Genomic DNA, 18,258 nt, shown 5'->3' on the forward strand with positions numbered 1-18,258 from the left:
TTGACATTTTCACCATATACTAACATTTACACTATAAATAAATTCAGGATATGCATTCCTGTGAAACACCTTCCAGCTATATCTCTTCCGAGAGTGAGCAATGCTGCATTAATTCACTGGGAAGCAATAAATCTTGAGACAAACACTTTATTATAATAATCATCTTTTTAAAACTATCACATAGACAGAAGATTATTTCATCCAAATAGGTCTAAGTATAGATCTCAGTACTTGCAGTTCTTTCCCTGATCAAATCCAGCATATTTCTTTTTAATTCATGCAATAACGTACATAAGTTTTAGACTTTGGGCTTAAAGTATTAACATCTATTTTCTTTCTCTAATTTTTCATCACACTCCTTTCTCAGATATCCAAGTGCAATTCTGCCACCCACTCAAAAATCCACTTCACACTGCATGTCCAACATGAGAAGTGATTTTTCCAGCTAAATACTGAAAAAAAGTGGGTGGTGTTTTTGATTCTATATATTTGTACTTCTACAATGTTACTTCATTCCATCATTGATTCTACTGGTTACCTGCAGCCTTGTCTATTTGAAAGACCTCCTAGCCAGTCTCCCAAGTTCCACTACGGAAGGCAATTTCACCGGTAACCTCAATCAACATTGAGATTTTTTAAAAAATAAACAATTTTTAAAAAATCTGATCTGCTCTAAACTTAATAAAACATCTCTCTTAACCAAAACTTCCGATTATATGTCTCCAATATTTCTATATGACTCCGTTATAAAATTTGTCCGATAAATATCTTGGGACATTAAACGCATTAAAATCAAAATCACTATACAAATACAACTTGTTAAATGTCAGAAGCCACCATCCCTACAAATCCGCAATCAAATCGTAGGCAATGGACAGTCGTCGCAACTACAAAACACTAGACCTTTTTTTCAATATCCCACACTACATTGAAGCCAAGCATACTAAAATAAAATCTAAACCAAATTGGTCATCGCGACCTGAAAATACATTCACCCTTGGCAGTGTTACCCGCCCAGTGGCCAAGTCCTTCTCTCCCAACAGGCAACATTACAAGTATACCGGTGAGCTGAACGCAAGGGTTTTGGCTAAATCACGCGAACCCCTTTCAGATGAATAGCAATGCATTCAGAGGTACATAATGACAGCCGAGCCAGTATTTTTTATTTTGCACATGGTGCCACACACCATGCACCGTGTCTTACACGCCAATTCCTATCCAGCACTTAACTCTGGCGCCTCCAAAGACCACCCTCGCCCAACGTGATAGGAGTAGTCCAAGACGCTCCGGCATTGATTGACACTCCGCTTGACCACTCATGCAGCCAATAGCCCTGACGTACACGGCATAAATACCCCAGGTGTGAGGTGGCATACAGTACTCACATTTTTGCTGCGGATCAGGGGCATTGATAAACCCTTTATACCGCTGCACTAGCTCCTTGTTCTTCATGCGGCCACCATTCCTCACCAAGAAATCGACCAGGGCGTCTTCTCGCAGCTCCTCGACGGGCTCGCACCCGGCCATAGCAGCTGGGAGGCGACGAGCCGAAGGTAACGGACCAGACGCGAACCTCCGCCGCGCGCCGCTCGCCCGCCCGCGTCGTGCTTCAAATTCCAGCCGACTGACTTACCGCGCAGGCGCAGCCACGCCTCCCAAGGCGCATGCGCAATAGCACTCTGGTCTGTTACCTTCTCAGTTCTCGGTTTACTGCTGTCCTGCTTTAGGGACTCAAATAAAAACTTAAGACAAACCAAGATAATAATGAATAGCTTGCATTAGATTAGGAATGTACGACTAAAAATATGCTTTGTGTTAATTATGATACACAGGAGTTTAGCATAGGAAGAGCAAAATTCCAGTAAGATGGTGGCGCGTTCAGACGCAGCAGCCACGCGGGAGCTAACCAAAGGCGATTTTGTCTCTACGATCACAGGACAACGCTGAACATTAACAACTTAGGGTATTGCAGGAGTACTCCATCTGCAAGCTGCTCTTTGGCAGAGGAACTGAAGTAGCTGGACTTGGCAGTAGCATGATCTGTGCTTACATCAGAGGTGTTGGAGGAGTCTGTGTGAGGGTGGTGGGCAATCCTAACAGTGAGGGATTGTCTTAGTCACTTTTCTGGTGATTGCAACACCCTTTGGACACTGTTAATGCTTCAAGGCTGATTCACTGATTTATTGGCAGACAACATGGGTGGACAGCGGCAAAACTGTGTTGCCTCGGTCATAGCAAGGACTAGGTCTCAAGCAAGTGTCTGTTTACAGTTGCCCAGGAGAAAAAAAGTCAAGAGTCAATGTGCTCCACTGGAGGTGGTGTGGTGCAGTATCCAAGCTGGAGTTGGTGTTGCCCCCAGTGTTTGCCTGGCAGAAGACAAACTTATATTTGACTGCAGACTGCTGCTGCATTTATTGACTCAGGGCATTGGACTATATTTTACTGATCTCTTTTGTGCTTGCTGTCCTTTATAACCATATAACAATTACAGCATGGAAACAGGCCATCTTGGCCCTTCTAGTCTGTGCCAAATGCTTACTCTCACGTAAGCATTATGTGTCTTGTGCTGTGTGTGACTGTCGGTACTATATTTTGCACCCTGGAATAATGCTGTTTTGTTTGGCTGTATTCATGTATTTTTGAATGATATTAACCTTGAACTGGAGCGGGATTGGGTGCGAACTGTTGCTGCCTTGCACAGAATGACATTGCATTTGGTGCACAAAGGTGGTGTGACGTCTAACTGCGAATAATTTGTCTTGGATAGTTCACTTGCAATCACAGACCCTGTTGAACATTGATCATGTAAAACAATGCAAGTCTATTTCCAGACGGTGGGGAAGCTGCATTCATTGCCTCAGTCATAGCAAGGGCTAGGGCTCAAGCCATGAGCTTGCCTGTTGCAGCAGTCCAGGAGAGAAGAAGCTGGAGGCGATGTAGTGCAGTGTCTATGCTGCATTGGGGGCTGACCTCTTCCATCAGTGCTGCCCTACAGTGTTCGATTGGTGGAGTGACAAGTTGGAGTGCATGTGTACATTCGTCTATAGACTGCTGGGATCAGCAAGAAGAAGCAGTTAACACCCATGAACCATTAATTTAGAGATCATGTCACTCAGGGACTTGGCTATTTTTTTTAGTGTGACTTTATTTTACTGGTGTCAAATATGTTCTTTCTTCTGTACAGTATATAACTGTCGGTACTGTGTTTTGCGTGTTGGCCCTGGAAGAACGCTGTTTCATTTGGCTGTATTAGTGTATGGTTGAATGCCAATTAAACTTGAACAAAAATGCAATGATGGAAACAAACTTTAGAAGCAAATACTTAACTAACATCTGTGTGTGGGGGGGAATAAAAGATTCAGATTAACTCTAGTTATGAAGTTCTTTGGTATTATCCAGAATTCTAAAATGGAGGAAGAGCATTTAGGATGATATTTGGAACCGTTAGCCTGCATTGAGAGTACACAGAAGGCTCCTGAAAGTAGTGCAAAGAGCTCACCATTTGTCGTTGTCCAATTGTAGCATTTCCACATTTACTGGGGCATTAAAAGGATGCAAAAAAAAAAACTTCAAGATGTAGACAAACTAAATGTGTGGTTAACAACATGGTAGATAAAGAAATGTGACGCTGTCCACTTTAATCTTAAAACACTTCTTAATTTGGAGAAGTTGTATAGCACTAAGACAAAACCAGCACCAAGGGGAGTTTTGCTTTGCTGCTATCCAGCTAAAACTTGCCACTTCGCTTAAAGCAACTCAAGTGGAGCTCTCAGACCAACCTCTGATAACACTTCCTCTCTGAGTGTCATTCTTCTTGTGTCAACCAATAATAGCCTCTTTTGTCTGTGCAGTGAGTGCTACAGTTCTCAAAAAGAAGCAAAGGTGACTTGGCAATAATGCTGTAAATGAGAATATGGAGAAGCTAAACATCAGAATCAGGTTTATTATCACTGGCATGTTGTGAAATTTGTTATGTGGCAGCAGTACACTGCAGTACATAAAACTGTAATTTGCATTAAGGAGGGTATATTAAAATATTAAGTAGGGCAAAAAAAGGGAAAATACTGAAGAAGTGTTCATGGATTCAATGCCCATTCAGAAATCTGATGGCAGAGGGGAAGAAGTTGTTTCTGAATTGTTGACTTTGTCCCTTCAGGTTTCTGTACCTCCACCCTGATAATAGCAATGAAACCAGGGCATGTCCTGGGTAATGGGGATCCTTAATGGTGGATGCACTTTTTTTTGGCACTGCTCCTTGAAAATATCCTGGATGCTGGGGAGGCTAGTGCCCATAATGATGCTGACTGAGTCTATGACTTTTTGTGGCTTACCCTGCCCCTCCCCCTCCCCCAAAACCAGATGGTGATGCAAACAGTTAGGATGCTCTCCACATCACATCTGTAGAAATTTGTGAATGTCTAGTGACATACCAAATCTCAAACTCCTAATAAAATACAGCCACTGTGATGCCTTCTTTGTAGTTGCATCGATATGTTGGGTCCAGGATAGATCCTTGGAGATGATGTCACTCAGGAACTTGAAATTTGCTTATTTTGATACCTCACTGGGGGGGAGTGTATTTTTTCACCCCCCCCCCCCCATTTCTGAATTCCACAATCAATTCTTTGGTCTTGCCTTGAGTGCAAGGTTGTTGCTGTGACACCACTCAACTAGTAATTTTATTCTCCCTTTCAAAGCATGCCATAAAAGTTGAGCTCATCTAGGAGTGAAGTGCCACTGCCATTCATGATGTTAGGTTTCACTTTGTAGGAAGTAATGGCCCCGCCAGAGTTGATGTGTATCTGATTCCACCTCTAACCTTAATCAGAGTTGTTATGTAGTGAGGTCGTCTGCTGCTTATCAAACATGATATGCTGTAGAAGCAGTGATGGCATTAGTTTACAGTAAACATGACAAGGTCTTTATAAAAAGTCATGATTAATCAATTCACCTGGCCTCTGTAAACAGAAATAGTTGCAATGTTACACCAATAATTGACTCTACCCCGGTAGTAATGGCAGTCTTCAAGTGAACCACTTGGCCATTATTTGTATTCATTGAGCACTAGTCTTGAACAAGGCCATGTAGGCCATCTTGTGCAGTCCTAATCTGTGCCTGTTGACTTCAGTCAGACTTTGTTTTGGACTAGCAAGGAGATGGCCTGTTCTGCTTTTTTTTTTAATGCCCCGGATGTTCATTGTATACATTTTCAGAATTGAGGAAAGATATGTTTCAAAGGGGTAGGTCTTTGGATGAGTTAGCTGTAAGTTCATTGGCAAATTTAGATAGTATACTCAGCTTGTGCATATGAAATTATTAAACGTCAGTATTTAAAATACCTATTTGTTTTTCTGCACCATAGGATGAAAAGATGAAAACAAAAGCTTCATAACATGTTGAATCTTAAAGTAACCTTATTTGGAATTTTGTAGAGCGAACTGAAATGGTTTAGAAATGTATGCGATCCTGAAATTTTAATTGAAGATTATGACTCTACATTAATTTAATGGACTGATGTCAAAGATGTGGGGTGATAGTCTGGAGTTCCAAAACTGAGTTTTGTTGTCACTGTTTAATCCTCTTTGCTTATGTGTACAATATAAACAATGTTAGTGGTAATCTTTTAGCCGCATCCAAATAATCACAATAACTAATTGTTCCTACTACATGGCAATACCTTGATTCACCATGACATCAGATAGTTACTCTTAAACTCATTATCCACTTGGCTTTTCAGCACACCTTATTTTGGACTCAAATTTGTTTAAAGCTGCTTCTATCTTAATTTTGTGTGTGTGTGTAAATAAAAATATATCACCATCGCTCATGTGATCAATTACTCTATTGGCAAACAGACCTTCAAATGCTATAGATTTGGGAATTCCTTCCTGAAACCACTTCTGCTCTATTTTTCAGGTGGTACTCCTTAAAATGTGTCTTTGACTAAGGTTTTGGTGAACTACATTAATATGTCATTATAGCTTGGTGGCAATGCAGTTATGAATCTCTTTGGCTGATCTTGTTGAATTAACATCTGCCTTTAACTGAGTCCAATCTACACTCAGTGGCCATGTTATGAGGTACCTCCTGTACCTAATAAATTGGCCACTGAGTGTCTGTTTGTTGTCTTCCTGCTGTAGCTCATCCACATCAGGGTTCGATGTGTTGTGCACTTAGAGATATTCTTCTGCACAATGTTCTTGAAAAAAATAGCTATTTGAGTTATGGTTGCCTTCCTGTCCGTTTCAACCCATCTGGCCTTTCCCCTCTGACCTCTCATTAACAAGGCATTTTCGCCCACAAGCAGTGAAGTTGGACACATCAAACATAAGGAAGGAAACCTAGTTTCATTTGCAAACTTAGCCACAAAACCATCAATTCTGTTATCCAGATCATTAATGCATAATGTGAAAAGTAGCAGACCCACTGCTGACCCCTGTGAAACATTACTGGTCATCAGTAGCTGACCAGAAAAGCCCCAGTTATTCCATTCTTTACCTTCTGCCAGCCAGCCAATCTTCTGTCAAAACTAGTGTCTTTCATTTAATACCATAGGCTCTTGTTTAGTAATCTCATGCACTGCACCTTGTCAAAAGTCTTCTGAAAATCCAAGTAAACAACATGTATTGGCTCTCCTTTGCTATCCTGCCAGTTATCATTTGTTAGGCAAGGTTTCCCCCTTAACGAAGCCACGCTGACTGTGGCCTCCAAGTACCCTAAAAACTCCTTTAATAATGGACTCTAACATCTTGCAACCACTGCATTCAGGCTAACTCACCTATAATTTCCTGTCTTTTGCCGTGCAGCCTTCTTCAAGAGGAGTATAATTTGAATGGGAGATGTCACCCCCAGCACCATATTTGTGCCTACCTTATTTCAGTGAGGGACAGGTGGTTGAGTGTGTCACTGAGGAAGAAAGGGGTTTTTCACTGTTGCTCACATCCCAAAACTAGATGATTATCTTAATCACAAAGGGGTTTTCTGGATTTGGTATTCTGCTGTCACATTTACTGAGATACGGTGAACAACTGGCCTTGCATTCTGTCCAAACAGAATGCAAATCATTAAACAATGAATTGAGGTAGAACAATGTAAAACAATAACAATGTAGAATGAACTGTAACAGATACAGAGGAAGTATAGCACAGGTGATTAATGCTTGGTATGTCAACTGCTCAGCACGGTTGTTCAGTTGCCGTATTGAGTTGTTGTATATCCAGATGGGATGTTTTCTACAGTGCATCAATAAATTTGGTAAGAGTCAACGAGGAAATGTCAATTTTCAAATTCCTTTAGCTTCAAGTTCACATTTGTCATTCAACTGTATATACCGTATGTACGTCACCAAAGAAAACAATTTCCCCTGACCAAGCTGCACAATACGGTACATGTAACTCAAACACAATACAAAGTACTACTACCAGAGATGAATTAACAAATAGTAACATGTATGCTGACAGATTGATATTTAGCATGAGGTGCATTATGACATGTTTAAAAAAAATAAAAATAAAATAAAGGGCAACTGGTGCTTCATATGTGAAGACCTGGGTGTGGCAGGAAGTTTGTCGCTCAGCCTGGTGGAAGAAGCTGTTTTGCATCCTAATAACCCTTGTCCAGATTGCATGTAGAGGTGTTGTTGAGTCCTGAATGTGTAGGATCATCAGCACATTTTAAAAAGTGATTCTCATGCATCTGGAAAGGGCACTGACTATGTACTCATTCTCAAGGAAATGGAACTCTACAGCACGATTGATCAGAGAAATGTATCTTGAGGTACCCCAGCTCTTCACACCAGCTTACAGACCTACCACAGGTGGGTGTGTGAGCAGTGATGCATGAAGAACCAAGCAAGTATCAGAATTATCAAAACTGCTTGGGTTCCTAAAACTGAGATTCTGGCACAGTCGGGGCTTTACTTTGGAGAGTCTCTTGGCTCCTGATACATGGATCTATGCCCTGGTTAATTTGTAATTGATCTCCCCTAAATTGTGCTAGATTTTTATGTGCATGTTATGGGCATGCCCTGGGTGATGGGGACCTTAATGATGGATGCTGACTTTTTGAGGCATCATCTTTTGAAGATGTCCTTGATGTTGGTGAGGTTAGTGCCCATGATGGGGTTGGCTGAGTTTGCAACTTTTCTTTTCTGCTTCAGTGCAGTGGTCCCTTATACTAGATTGTTATGCAACCAGTTAGAACGCTCTCCATGGTACACATGTAGAAGTTTGTGAAAGTCTTTGATACCAAGTCTTCTCAAACTCTTACTGAAATTTAGCTGATGTTGTGCTTTCTTTGTAATTGCATCAACATGTTGGGCCCAGGATAGATCTTCAGAGATGTTGATACCCATGAACTTAAAATTGCTCACCCTTTCCACTGCTGACGTCTTGATGAGGACTGGTATGTGTTTCCTCAACTTTCCCTTCCTGAAATCCATAATCAAAACTAGTGACATTGAGTGCAAGTTTGTTGCAACATCGCTCAACCAGCTAATCTATCTCACACCTGTACGCCTCCTTGTCGCCATCTGAAGTTCTGCTGGCAATAGTTGTCATCAGCAAATTTATAGATAGCATATGAGCTGTGCCTAGCCATGTGTCCTGGTTGTAGGGAGAGCAGAGCACTGGGCTAAGCATGCATCCTTGAGGTGTGCCAGTGTTGATATTCAGTGAAGGGATCTTATGTCTGATCTGTACTGACTGTCTCCAAATGAGGAAGTTAAGGATCCAGTTGCAAAAGAAGGTACAGAGATTCAGGTTTTGGAGCTTGTTGATTAGCCCTGAGGGTGCGATTGTGTTGAACACTGAGTTGTAATCAATAAACAGCAGCCTGATGTAGGTATTGCTATTGTCTGGGTGATCCAATGCCGTGCAGAGCCAGTGAGATTGTGTTTCCTGTAGACCTATTTGGCAATTGCAGTGGGTCTAAGAGGTCATTCCTTGGGTAAGAGTTGATTCTGGCCATGACCAACCTCTGAAAGCACATCACAATAGATGTGAGTGCACCTGGATGATGGTCATTGAGATAGCTCACCTTGCTCTTGGTTGTGCTTGGTATGATTGTCGGGCTTTTGAAACCGGTGGGAACCTCCGACTGAAACAGAGATTGAACCTTCACTAAAAAAACTCAGCACTGCATTCCAGAACCCAAGACTCATTACGCAAAAATAAGACCCTGATGGCACTTCTAGTTCTTGTGTAAATTATGGACATTCCATGTCTTCTAGTTCATGATTCCTCTGTCAAAGGACATTAGAGCCACTGTTCCCTGTCTATTCTGACTGCTGCCTATATTTTGGTTTTAAATACAGAGAATTGTAAAATCACGCAATAACTCAGCAGAAAGCAAAACAGACTATTTCAGGTTGAAAGCCTCCTTGATCTGAGATAACTCTGTCTATCTGCATTGCTGCCCGGTCTGCTGAGTAGTTTCCAGCAGTTTCTGTTTCTATTGCAGATTTCTAGCATAGAACCATAGAGCCATAGAACATTACAGCACAGAAACAGGCCTTTTGGCCCTTCTTGGCTGTGCCGAACCATTTTTCTGCCTAGTCCCACTGACCTGCACCAGGGCCATATCCCTCCATACACCTCTCATCCATGTACCTGTCCAAGTTTTTCTTAAATGTCAAGAGTGAGCTCGCATTCACCACTTCATCTGGCAGCTCATTCCACACTCCCACCACTCTCTGTGTGAAGAAGCCCGCCCCAATATTCCCTTTAAACTTTTCCCCCTTCACCCATGACCTCTGTTTTTTTTCTCCCCTGGCCTCAGTGGAAAAAATCTGCAGGATTCTTTCATTTTCACATCATAAATCCATTGTTCTGTACTGTATGCTGTACAAAGCTCAGCATCCTAGTATTCTTTTCAACAGCATTCTCAAAATGCCCTACCACTTTGTGTGTGGGGTGGGGGTGTGGAAAACACTGATATGCCTTCTGTTACCTATGTTTTTGCATTCCTTTTAGAATTGTGTACACTGTTTCTATTCTTTCATCTCGTGCTTCCTGCCAAAATATAACATTTCACATTTTTAGCATTAAATCTATCCATTATCTATTCACCCATTCCACCAGCCCATCTATCTATCTTGAAATGTATCAATATCCTCTGCACTGTTTACTGTGCCCCCATGCCTGTGTCATCTGCAGAATTCAGAAACCATGCAGTGAATTATTATACATCTCTTTCCTGTGCACTTTCCTCCAGGTGAAGCTACTATTTTCTGTAAAATAGCTTACCTTCCAAAAATTCAAAACGCCGCTTTCAAGAAAGTTGAGAAATAGATAGAATAATCAAATCTTAACTTCCTGCAAGAATTATTTTTGAGTTGTGTTAGAAAATTTTCTTTCCATGAGTCATTAAACAGGTTATATTACCTTGTCTTAAGACCCTGGATATAAATTATTTCCAGAATATAAAGAGAAGAAAGGCTTGCATTTATAGTAATCTGATCATCCCAAAGTGCTTAATAGAAAATTAGACTTATTACATGCAGAGAACTTCTTTAACATTGGATTTTACCAGTTCTCCAACTTTCTCAGCTCTGAAAACTGTCTAGTTTGTTCACCTCCTCAGCTTGTCTTCATAAGCATAAAGCTTTGGTGGAAGGAGACTTATGGGAATCATTAACAAGGCCATGGACCTACTGTGTCATATGATTAGAAGTGCTGTAAAGTATGCGTAGAAGTCCCAGGGAAATAATAGTACAGTCACTGGAGTAGAGTATGGTGTTCTCTTTAAGGGGTTATTCCCTTAATGGAGAATGCCTGTGCATGACAATGTTTACTGTGGGAAGGCTGAACAGGTAGCCACCACATGGTCCTTGACAGATGACGGTTGAGTTCCATGGCCTAGATTGCAGTAGCTTTCCTCTGTCTTTCCTGCTGTTGTGATGCCTCATCTTGGTTGGATTGCTTTTGCTCTGGAACCTTCCTTTGACCATGGATGGCCCTACCAGGAGCTAAGTTCCAGACTACATCAGTCTTGGAATCTCAGGAACTGATAAGCCTCTCCTCCATGACAAGGTGACGATCTTCGGAGAAATTGCAGGGAATATAACAGAATTGAAGGGGTGCGGGAAGTTACCAAGTCATTAGGATATAAAATTTTGAAAACATCGATTCCTTCTGTTTGATTAAAGATAATTTGAAGGTAAAAAGATCTGATGCTGTATTAAAAGTGAAAATTTTGAATCCCCAACTTAACATCACCTCTTTTTACAAAGATGTGCTCATAAACTTGTACTAGGCAGGCAAAAGAAATTGCACATTGGATGTTGGCTCCTTTCACTGGTGTCATTGTGAAGGCTCTAGGAAACACTTTTTCATGTTGTTAATCTAGTGCCAAACAATGCAGGAAGCAGAATGTCAGTAAAACATTAGATGATTTTGTAATGGAGGGCTGCATGGAAACATTAGCACAGTTGTTTGCCAATGTTTATAAAAGTTTTCTAGCAGACCATGGTCCAAAGACTCTACACAATGCCAAAAGTCTTGCTTTCAGGATTGAAGCTGGGAACTTGGCTTAGGCTCAAATGCTTTGTGATACCTGTACAATTAAGCATTTTAAAGGGGCACTGTCATTAAGAGCTTTTGGCTTGTAATACTCATTTTTAGCTTTGGCAACCTATTTAAGCGAATCTGTGATTCAAAATGCATTAGAGAACAGAATCCTGGCAGCTAGGTTCACAAATCCTCAGGGATTGTGCTGTAATTTCCAAGAATTAAATAGTAATCTCTTGAGAACTGCTGTGATCAATGCAGGAGAGTTAAAAGCCCATAGGAATGGCATTGGCACTAGCAATGTGAATTAGCCTGTTGAAGCCACTAGAGTATGTATGGGGAATATATACTTACACCCTTGTTACTATTGATTACAATGGTCAGCTGGCACTAATTAAAGTCCCCAGTTAAGAATGCCTGATTTCTAGACCGACTGTACATATGAGTGTGCATCTGGGAGACTGGTGGGATGGATTTTCTGGTTCTGTTGGGTAGGAACAGGGTATTTCCAAACAAGGGAAAATCTGCAGATGCTGGAAATCCAAGCAACACACAAAATGTTGCAGGAATTTGGCAGGCCAGGCAGCATCTATGGATAAAAGTACAGTCAACATTTCAGGCTGAAAACCTTAGGCAGGACTGGGGGTGGGGGGGAGGGGAGAAAACAGCTTGTGTTAAATGCTTTTAAACCACTAGGTTGAGTGGTATCCGGGATCAGCTTTGATGGAATGGCAGAGCAGACTTGATTGGCTGAATGGCCTAATTCTTCTATGTCTTATGATCTTGTGGTCTTGGGTTCAGGAACAGTTATTGCCCCTCAACCACCAGGCTCTTGAACCAAAGCATCACTCAACTTCACTTGTCCCATCAATGACTTGTTCCCACAAGCTATGGGCTAACTTTCAAGGAATCTTCTTCTCATTCTCTACTTGCTGTTTGTTATGTTTTTTCTTTTTTTGCTTGGTTTGCTGTCTTTAAGACATGGGTTGTTTGCCCATCCTGTTGGGTGCGGTCTTTCAATGATTCTGTTGTTGCTTGAATTTACTGCGTATACCTGCAAGAAAAAGAATGTCAGGGTTATATATGGTGTACCTGGATGATAATTTACTTTGAACTTATAGTAGTATTACAAGAAGTTTTGAGTCCATTATTGAAGAAGAGATGTGCTGTCATTAGAGAGAGACCAGAGCAGGTTCATGAGAATGATCCCAGGATTGAAAAGGTTAATGAGTATTTGATGGCTGTGAGCCTGTATTTGTTGGAGTTTAGAATCTGAATCATAATCTGGCTTAATATCATTGGCATATGTCATGAAATTTGTTGTTCTATGGCAGCAGTACTTTGCAAAACACAAAAACTAAATGACAATAAGAAATATGAAACATTAAATTTGTAGTACAAAAAGAGAACTAAAAGATAGTGAGGTAGTGTACATGAGTTCATTGCCCATTCAGGAATCTAATGGCAGAGAGGAAGAAGGGGTGTGATAGATCCTAGGTACTGGGGCCCTTAATGATGAATGCTGTCTTTTGAAGCTGTCCTCAATACTGGGGAGGTTCATGGCTATGGAGTTGACTGAGTTGGTAACTTTAAAGTTGTTTTTTTTTTCAATCCTGTGTAGTGGCCCCTCTGTATACCAGACGGTGATACAACCAGTGAGAATGCTGTCCACAGTATATCTGTAGACATTTGCTAGAGTCCTTGGTGATATACCAATCTCCTCAAATTCCTAATTAAATATAGCCACTGTCCTGTCTTTTTTGTAATTGCATCAGTGAGTTGGGCCCAGGACAAATCTTCAGAAATGTTGACTTCCAGGAACAATAAATTGCTCAGCTTTCACATTGACTGGTATGTGTTTCCTTGACTTCATCTTCCACAATCAATTCCTTGGTCGTAATAATGAGTGTAGGGTTGTTATTGCAACACCGCTCAGCCAGCTGATCTGTCGCACTCCTGTACACCTTGTCACCATTTGGAAATTCTGGCAACAATAGTTGTGTCAGTGACTTACAGAAGATGTTTGAGCTGTGCCTGGCCCACAATCGTAGTTGTAGAGAGAGCAGAGCAGTGGGGAATGTTGATTGTTGGTGAGGAGGAGATGTTATTTCCAATCTGGAAGACTATAGCCTCCCAATGAGGAAATCAAGGATCCATCTGCAGTGGGAGGTACAGAGGCCCAGGTTTTGGAACTTGTTGATTTATACTGGTGTTGAATGTTGGGCTGTAATCAATCCAAGACCAAGTGGAGAGCTAGTGAGAGTGCATCCACTGTAGACCTATTGTGGTGATAAGCAGTTTGCAGCAGGTGCAGGTCCTTGCTTAAGCAGGAGTTCATTCTGGCCATGATCAGCCTCTCAAAACACTTTATCACAGCAGATGTGAGTGCAACCGGGCAACAGTCATTGTGGCAGCTTTTGCATTGGTATGATGGTCACCCGTTTGAAACAAGTTGGAACCTCTGAGTACAGCAGTGAGAGCTTGAAGATGTCCCTGAACACGCCTGCCAGTTGGTTGGCACAGATTTTCAGTACCCTACTAGGTACACCAACAGGGCCTGACATCTTTAGAAGAATGAGGGAGGAGGAATCTCATTGAAACCTATTGAATATTGAGAAGCTTAGATAGCGTGGACATGGCAAGGAGGTTTCCTTGATATTACAGCCTCAAAATGTGTCCCTTTAGGAATTTTTTTTTTTTGCCAGATGGTGATGAGACCATGGAACTTACTGCCTCAGCTGGCTGTGGAGGCCAAGTCATTGAGTATGTTTAAAGCAGAGGTTGATAGGTTCTTGATTAGTAAGGGCATCAAAGGTTAAGGGGAAAAGTCAGGTGAATGGGGTTGAGAGGGATAATAAATCAGCCATGCTGAAATTGCAGAGCAGACTTAATGGGCCGAATGGCCTATTTCTGCTCCTCTGTCTTACAGTCTCTCATCAACCACTACCCTTCACAGATCCCTGAGCCGTAACAACTGGATTGGGTTGAGCCAAGTAGAGCTGGAGGGCTAAGCAGCTTCGCCCACTCACATTGCTTTGCTTATTTCTGGCTTACGACCAGTTCTCTGGAATCTAACTCCATTGTAACCTTGGAATTGCCTATGTCCTGCTTGATGCTTAAATGGCTAGCAACAACTGTACCTGGACAGATATAATGAAATCTAGAACTACACTGCTCAAAGGAAATGTGCATTATGGCTGTAAATGGCATGTTTAGAAAAATCTGTACAGCCCATTTGTGGAATAAAACTGCCTTTTCCATATTGCTCAGGCTCTACACGAGATATTGCTACGGGAGGTGCATCGGAGGAGGGACCCTATATGGGATGGGAGAAGTCATGAAGGGAAACTGCTAAGTCTTAATGGGAGAAGGGCACACAGGAGTTCAACATCAGGAATCTAATGCTAAGGATGTGTTTCCATCATTGAGAGAAGGTAAATAACCTTGCATTGGTCATGGTTAGTGAACACATCCTCAAAGTTAGAAGTATATTTATTATAGTATGTACTGTATATGTCACTGTTTTTTACTTTGAGATTCATTTCCTTCTGAGTATTTATAAGAAAATAAATACAATAAAATTTATGAAAACTCAATATTCCTCTTTATGCTTCTCATTAAATGAACTATTACCATCACACACTGCTCCATCTGATTCACCCTAAATGTGCCTAACACCAATCTACCAAGCAGATTTGTGAAATCTTTAATTCTTTTCGCTCCTTATGGAGCATAGGGCCTCAACAAAAGTCCTCCACTTCCTGCGATCTCTAGCAGATGTTTTTGCAGTCTCCCAAGTTTGGCCGGTGGCTTTCAGTTCATCCAAAAGCCTACGCCTCCAGGTTTGCTTTGGGCAACCTCTTCTTCTCTTCCCTTGTGGATTCCATTCGAGTGATTGTCAAGTGCATTCGACTGGCTCTTCTTCAAGGTGTGGCCGACCCATCTCCACTTTCTCCTCCTTTTCTGAAATACCATGGGCCCTTGGTTTGCTCTCTTCCATAGGTCTAGGTTTGACACTCTGTCGTACCACTTGAGGCAGAGGATCTGCTGGAGGCATTTGTTGAGAAAGGTAGATTTGTGAAATAACCCAGTTTTATTTTCTTACCAGTACTCCAACATTATTAACCACATCAATTATTGTGGCATTCATTGCCAAATTTATGATATTCATTACCCCAGTTGGCTGTAGAGGCACAGTCATTGTGTATATTTAAAATGGAGGTTGATGGGTGTCAAAGGTAATGGAAAGAAGACGGGAGAATGGGGTTAAGAGAGAATAAATCAGCCATGATGGAGCAAATGTGTTGGGCCAAGTGGCCTAATTCTGCTCCTACACCTTATGGTCTTACAATTTTCCACAAATTCCCAGGTAACCAAACATTGTAAACATGCCACTGGTGAACTTATGAACTTACTAGTATGCTTTTCTCTTTCCTGCAGGAGAAGATGAAATACCAACACAGGATAGATCAGAAGTCAAGGCAGGGTCAAGAACACTTGCTTCACTCTTAGCCATCTGCTCAAAAACCAAAACTGACCCTTGAAGTTAAAAGAACAATCTTCATGTGATGAATCATCAGACGTGATTGCGCTGGAGGACTGCGGATCTCCAGTGGCACCAAGTACTGCTCTGAGTGCTCAAATAGGGGCTTTGGAGTTTGATGTGCATGTACTCTGTCCAATTTACAACTATTTAAGTGCAAGATTGTGAAGACATTATAAATGAGCCTGATTTGGCTTTGACCTGACTTTTCTGCTTATAAGCTGCTCTTGATAATTGTCTTGATAAGCTGCTCTTGACAATTTTATTTTGATAAAGGTCAAAATCCTAGACATTTTCTCCTTTCAGCAGCCCATGGTGTTAGGAATGATTACTGTACTAAAAAAATTGAAGCAGCTCTCTTTTGCAATACTTAATTTATTTTGCAGTGTACTGCTGCCGCAAAGCAACAAATTTTATCCACGTATCAGTGATATTAAACCTGATTTTGACAATGTGTCCAATAGATTCACTACCTTGTGGGCGCAGAAATTTCTTCTCATCAGAGCACCAAATGGCCTTGTCCTTTATGTGGATAAGTAACCCCTGGTTCTGAGGTGCCTTAACCAGGGGAAATGTCACACCTTTATGTACCCTGTCAGCCCTGTAAGAATTTTGATTTATTTGTCTCAAGGCCAACTGCCACAATTAATCAACTAACAGCCCAAATCAGGAATCACTCATGGGATTTTCCTGATTTGTGAGGTTCAGTGGATATGTCAGTGATACACAAAATCTGATAACAAAACAAAAATGGAGCATAGTTTGAAAGTGAATACTTGTGGTGCTCCTTTATCCCTTGAATTCTGACAGCAGACTCCTCTTTTAAAAGCCCCAGCTACATAACACATGTTTACAAGCATAACAGCTGTTCTGATTATTTTCAATTCAGTACATCACATCATTGCTTAAATAACCACACTCTCTATAATCTTCTGCATCCCTAGTCCTCCAAATGTGATAGATATGATCCTATGTTTTGTTTGTGTAATCGGTCTTTTATTATGTGCTATTTTAATAGCACCTAGCCATCTCCACACATCTGTCACTTCAAATCGTTGAATCTGACATCCGTTCTAGGTTGATGTGGTCAGAATTAAAGCTAACTTCAATTAATTGTCAGTTGTGGCTAAATGGAGGTAGTCTTTCTCGAGTTGGAAGGTCATGAGTTCAATCCCTACTACAGAGCCATAAAAAAAAACCACAGAATCTAGACCAAAAGCCTAAAACTTGTCAGGAATTCTGCAGTTTGGATGAAATGTTAAATTAAAATTCTATCACACACTTTAAAGAAGAATGTAGTTCCCTCTGACCTGGCCGATAAATATCCCTCAAGCAACAGAATTAAGAGTAAATGATAAATGCTGGATCAAGTTCTAATGAAGTGTCTTGGCATGAAACATCTGTTTATTTCCCCTACTGATGCTGCTTGACTTGCTGAATTCCTCCAACAGACTGTGTTGCACAGAATTAAAATAGATTATCTGCTCAGTTTCCTATTCTACTTGCAGCACCCAGCTGCAATAATTTCCTACATTAATACTCTTTAAATCTGCTGGCTGTTACATATTTCCTTTATAAATACTTGTCTTCAATTGAGTCCAAGGATGCCCTGCAGAGCTATTTTCCAAATGAATAGAAGGCCGTGGATTGAAATTGTTACCAGCACTTCTGTGTGCAGATCCCCTAGTGTAGAGGCTGCTGCGCATGAAAACTCCCATTAAAGGGCAGACATATGCAGCTAGACTGCTAACTAAAGCCTGGATGAGTGTATATTACTCTCAGCCTAATCGTTCTTCATTAGCTTCCTGTATCTTTTAGATTTGATTTTAAAGTCCTCTTGTTTTTAAAGTGCTCAATGATCTGGGACTGGAGTAAATAACAGAATTGCTTTTGTTTAATAACCCTGCTCAAGCTCTCAGGTCTTCTTCTGTCAGTCTCTTAAATTTAAACTATCTCTCTCAAAAGATAATTGGCTGGTCAGTTTTTTTGAACAATGCTCCTAAATGGTGGAACTCAATACTTTAAACTAGAAGGGCTGCAGACTCAGATAACACTTAAATGCCAACTCAAAACCTAATTATTTAACTTTGCTTTTAACTAACATCTTTTTGTCTTTTAGTTTCATGTTTGCACTTTATCCCACTGTAAAGCACTTTGAACTTCATTGCTTGTATGAAAAATGCACATGAATCTCATGAACATATAGCT

The 18,258-nt window shown here is 41.0% G+C and overlaps 1 protein-coding gene and 1 long non-coding RNA gene across 2 annotated transcripts in view; one reads left to right on the top strand and one right to left on the bottom strand.

Annotated features, from left to right (window-relative positions):
- LOC140735970 (uncharacterized) overlaps positions 1–1,620 on the bottom strand; it is a 68,309-nt gene extending 66,689 nt beyond the window's left edge. The window contains exon 1 of the mRNA XM_073061601.1: positions 1,386–1,620. Coding sequence (XP_072917702.1) covers positions 1,386–1,527 — 142 coding nt within the window. The 5' untranslated portion in view covers positions 1,528–1,620. The remainder of the gene's footprint in view (positions 1–1,385) is intronic.
- LOC140735971 (uncharacterized) lies at positions 1,394–16,643 on the top strand. Its single transcript, XR_012100854.1, has 3 exons — positions 1,394–1,553; positions 14,778–14,941; positions 15,948–16,643. It is a non-coding gene; the product is annotated as an uncharacterized lncRNA (long non-coding RNA).
- Positions 16,644–18,258: the final 1,615 nt, after the last annotated feature.

Source organism: Hemitrygon akajei, chromosome 11, assembly GCF_048418815.1.
Source record: "Hemitrygon akajei chromosome 11, sHemAka1.3, whole genome shotgun sequence".
In the NCBI taxonomy this organism is placed as follows: domain Eukaryota; kingdom Metazoa; phylum Chordata; class Chondrichthyes; order Myliobatiformes; family Dasyatidae; genus Hemitrygon; species Hemitrygon akajei.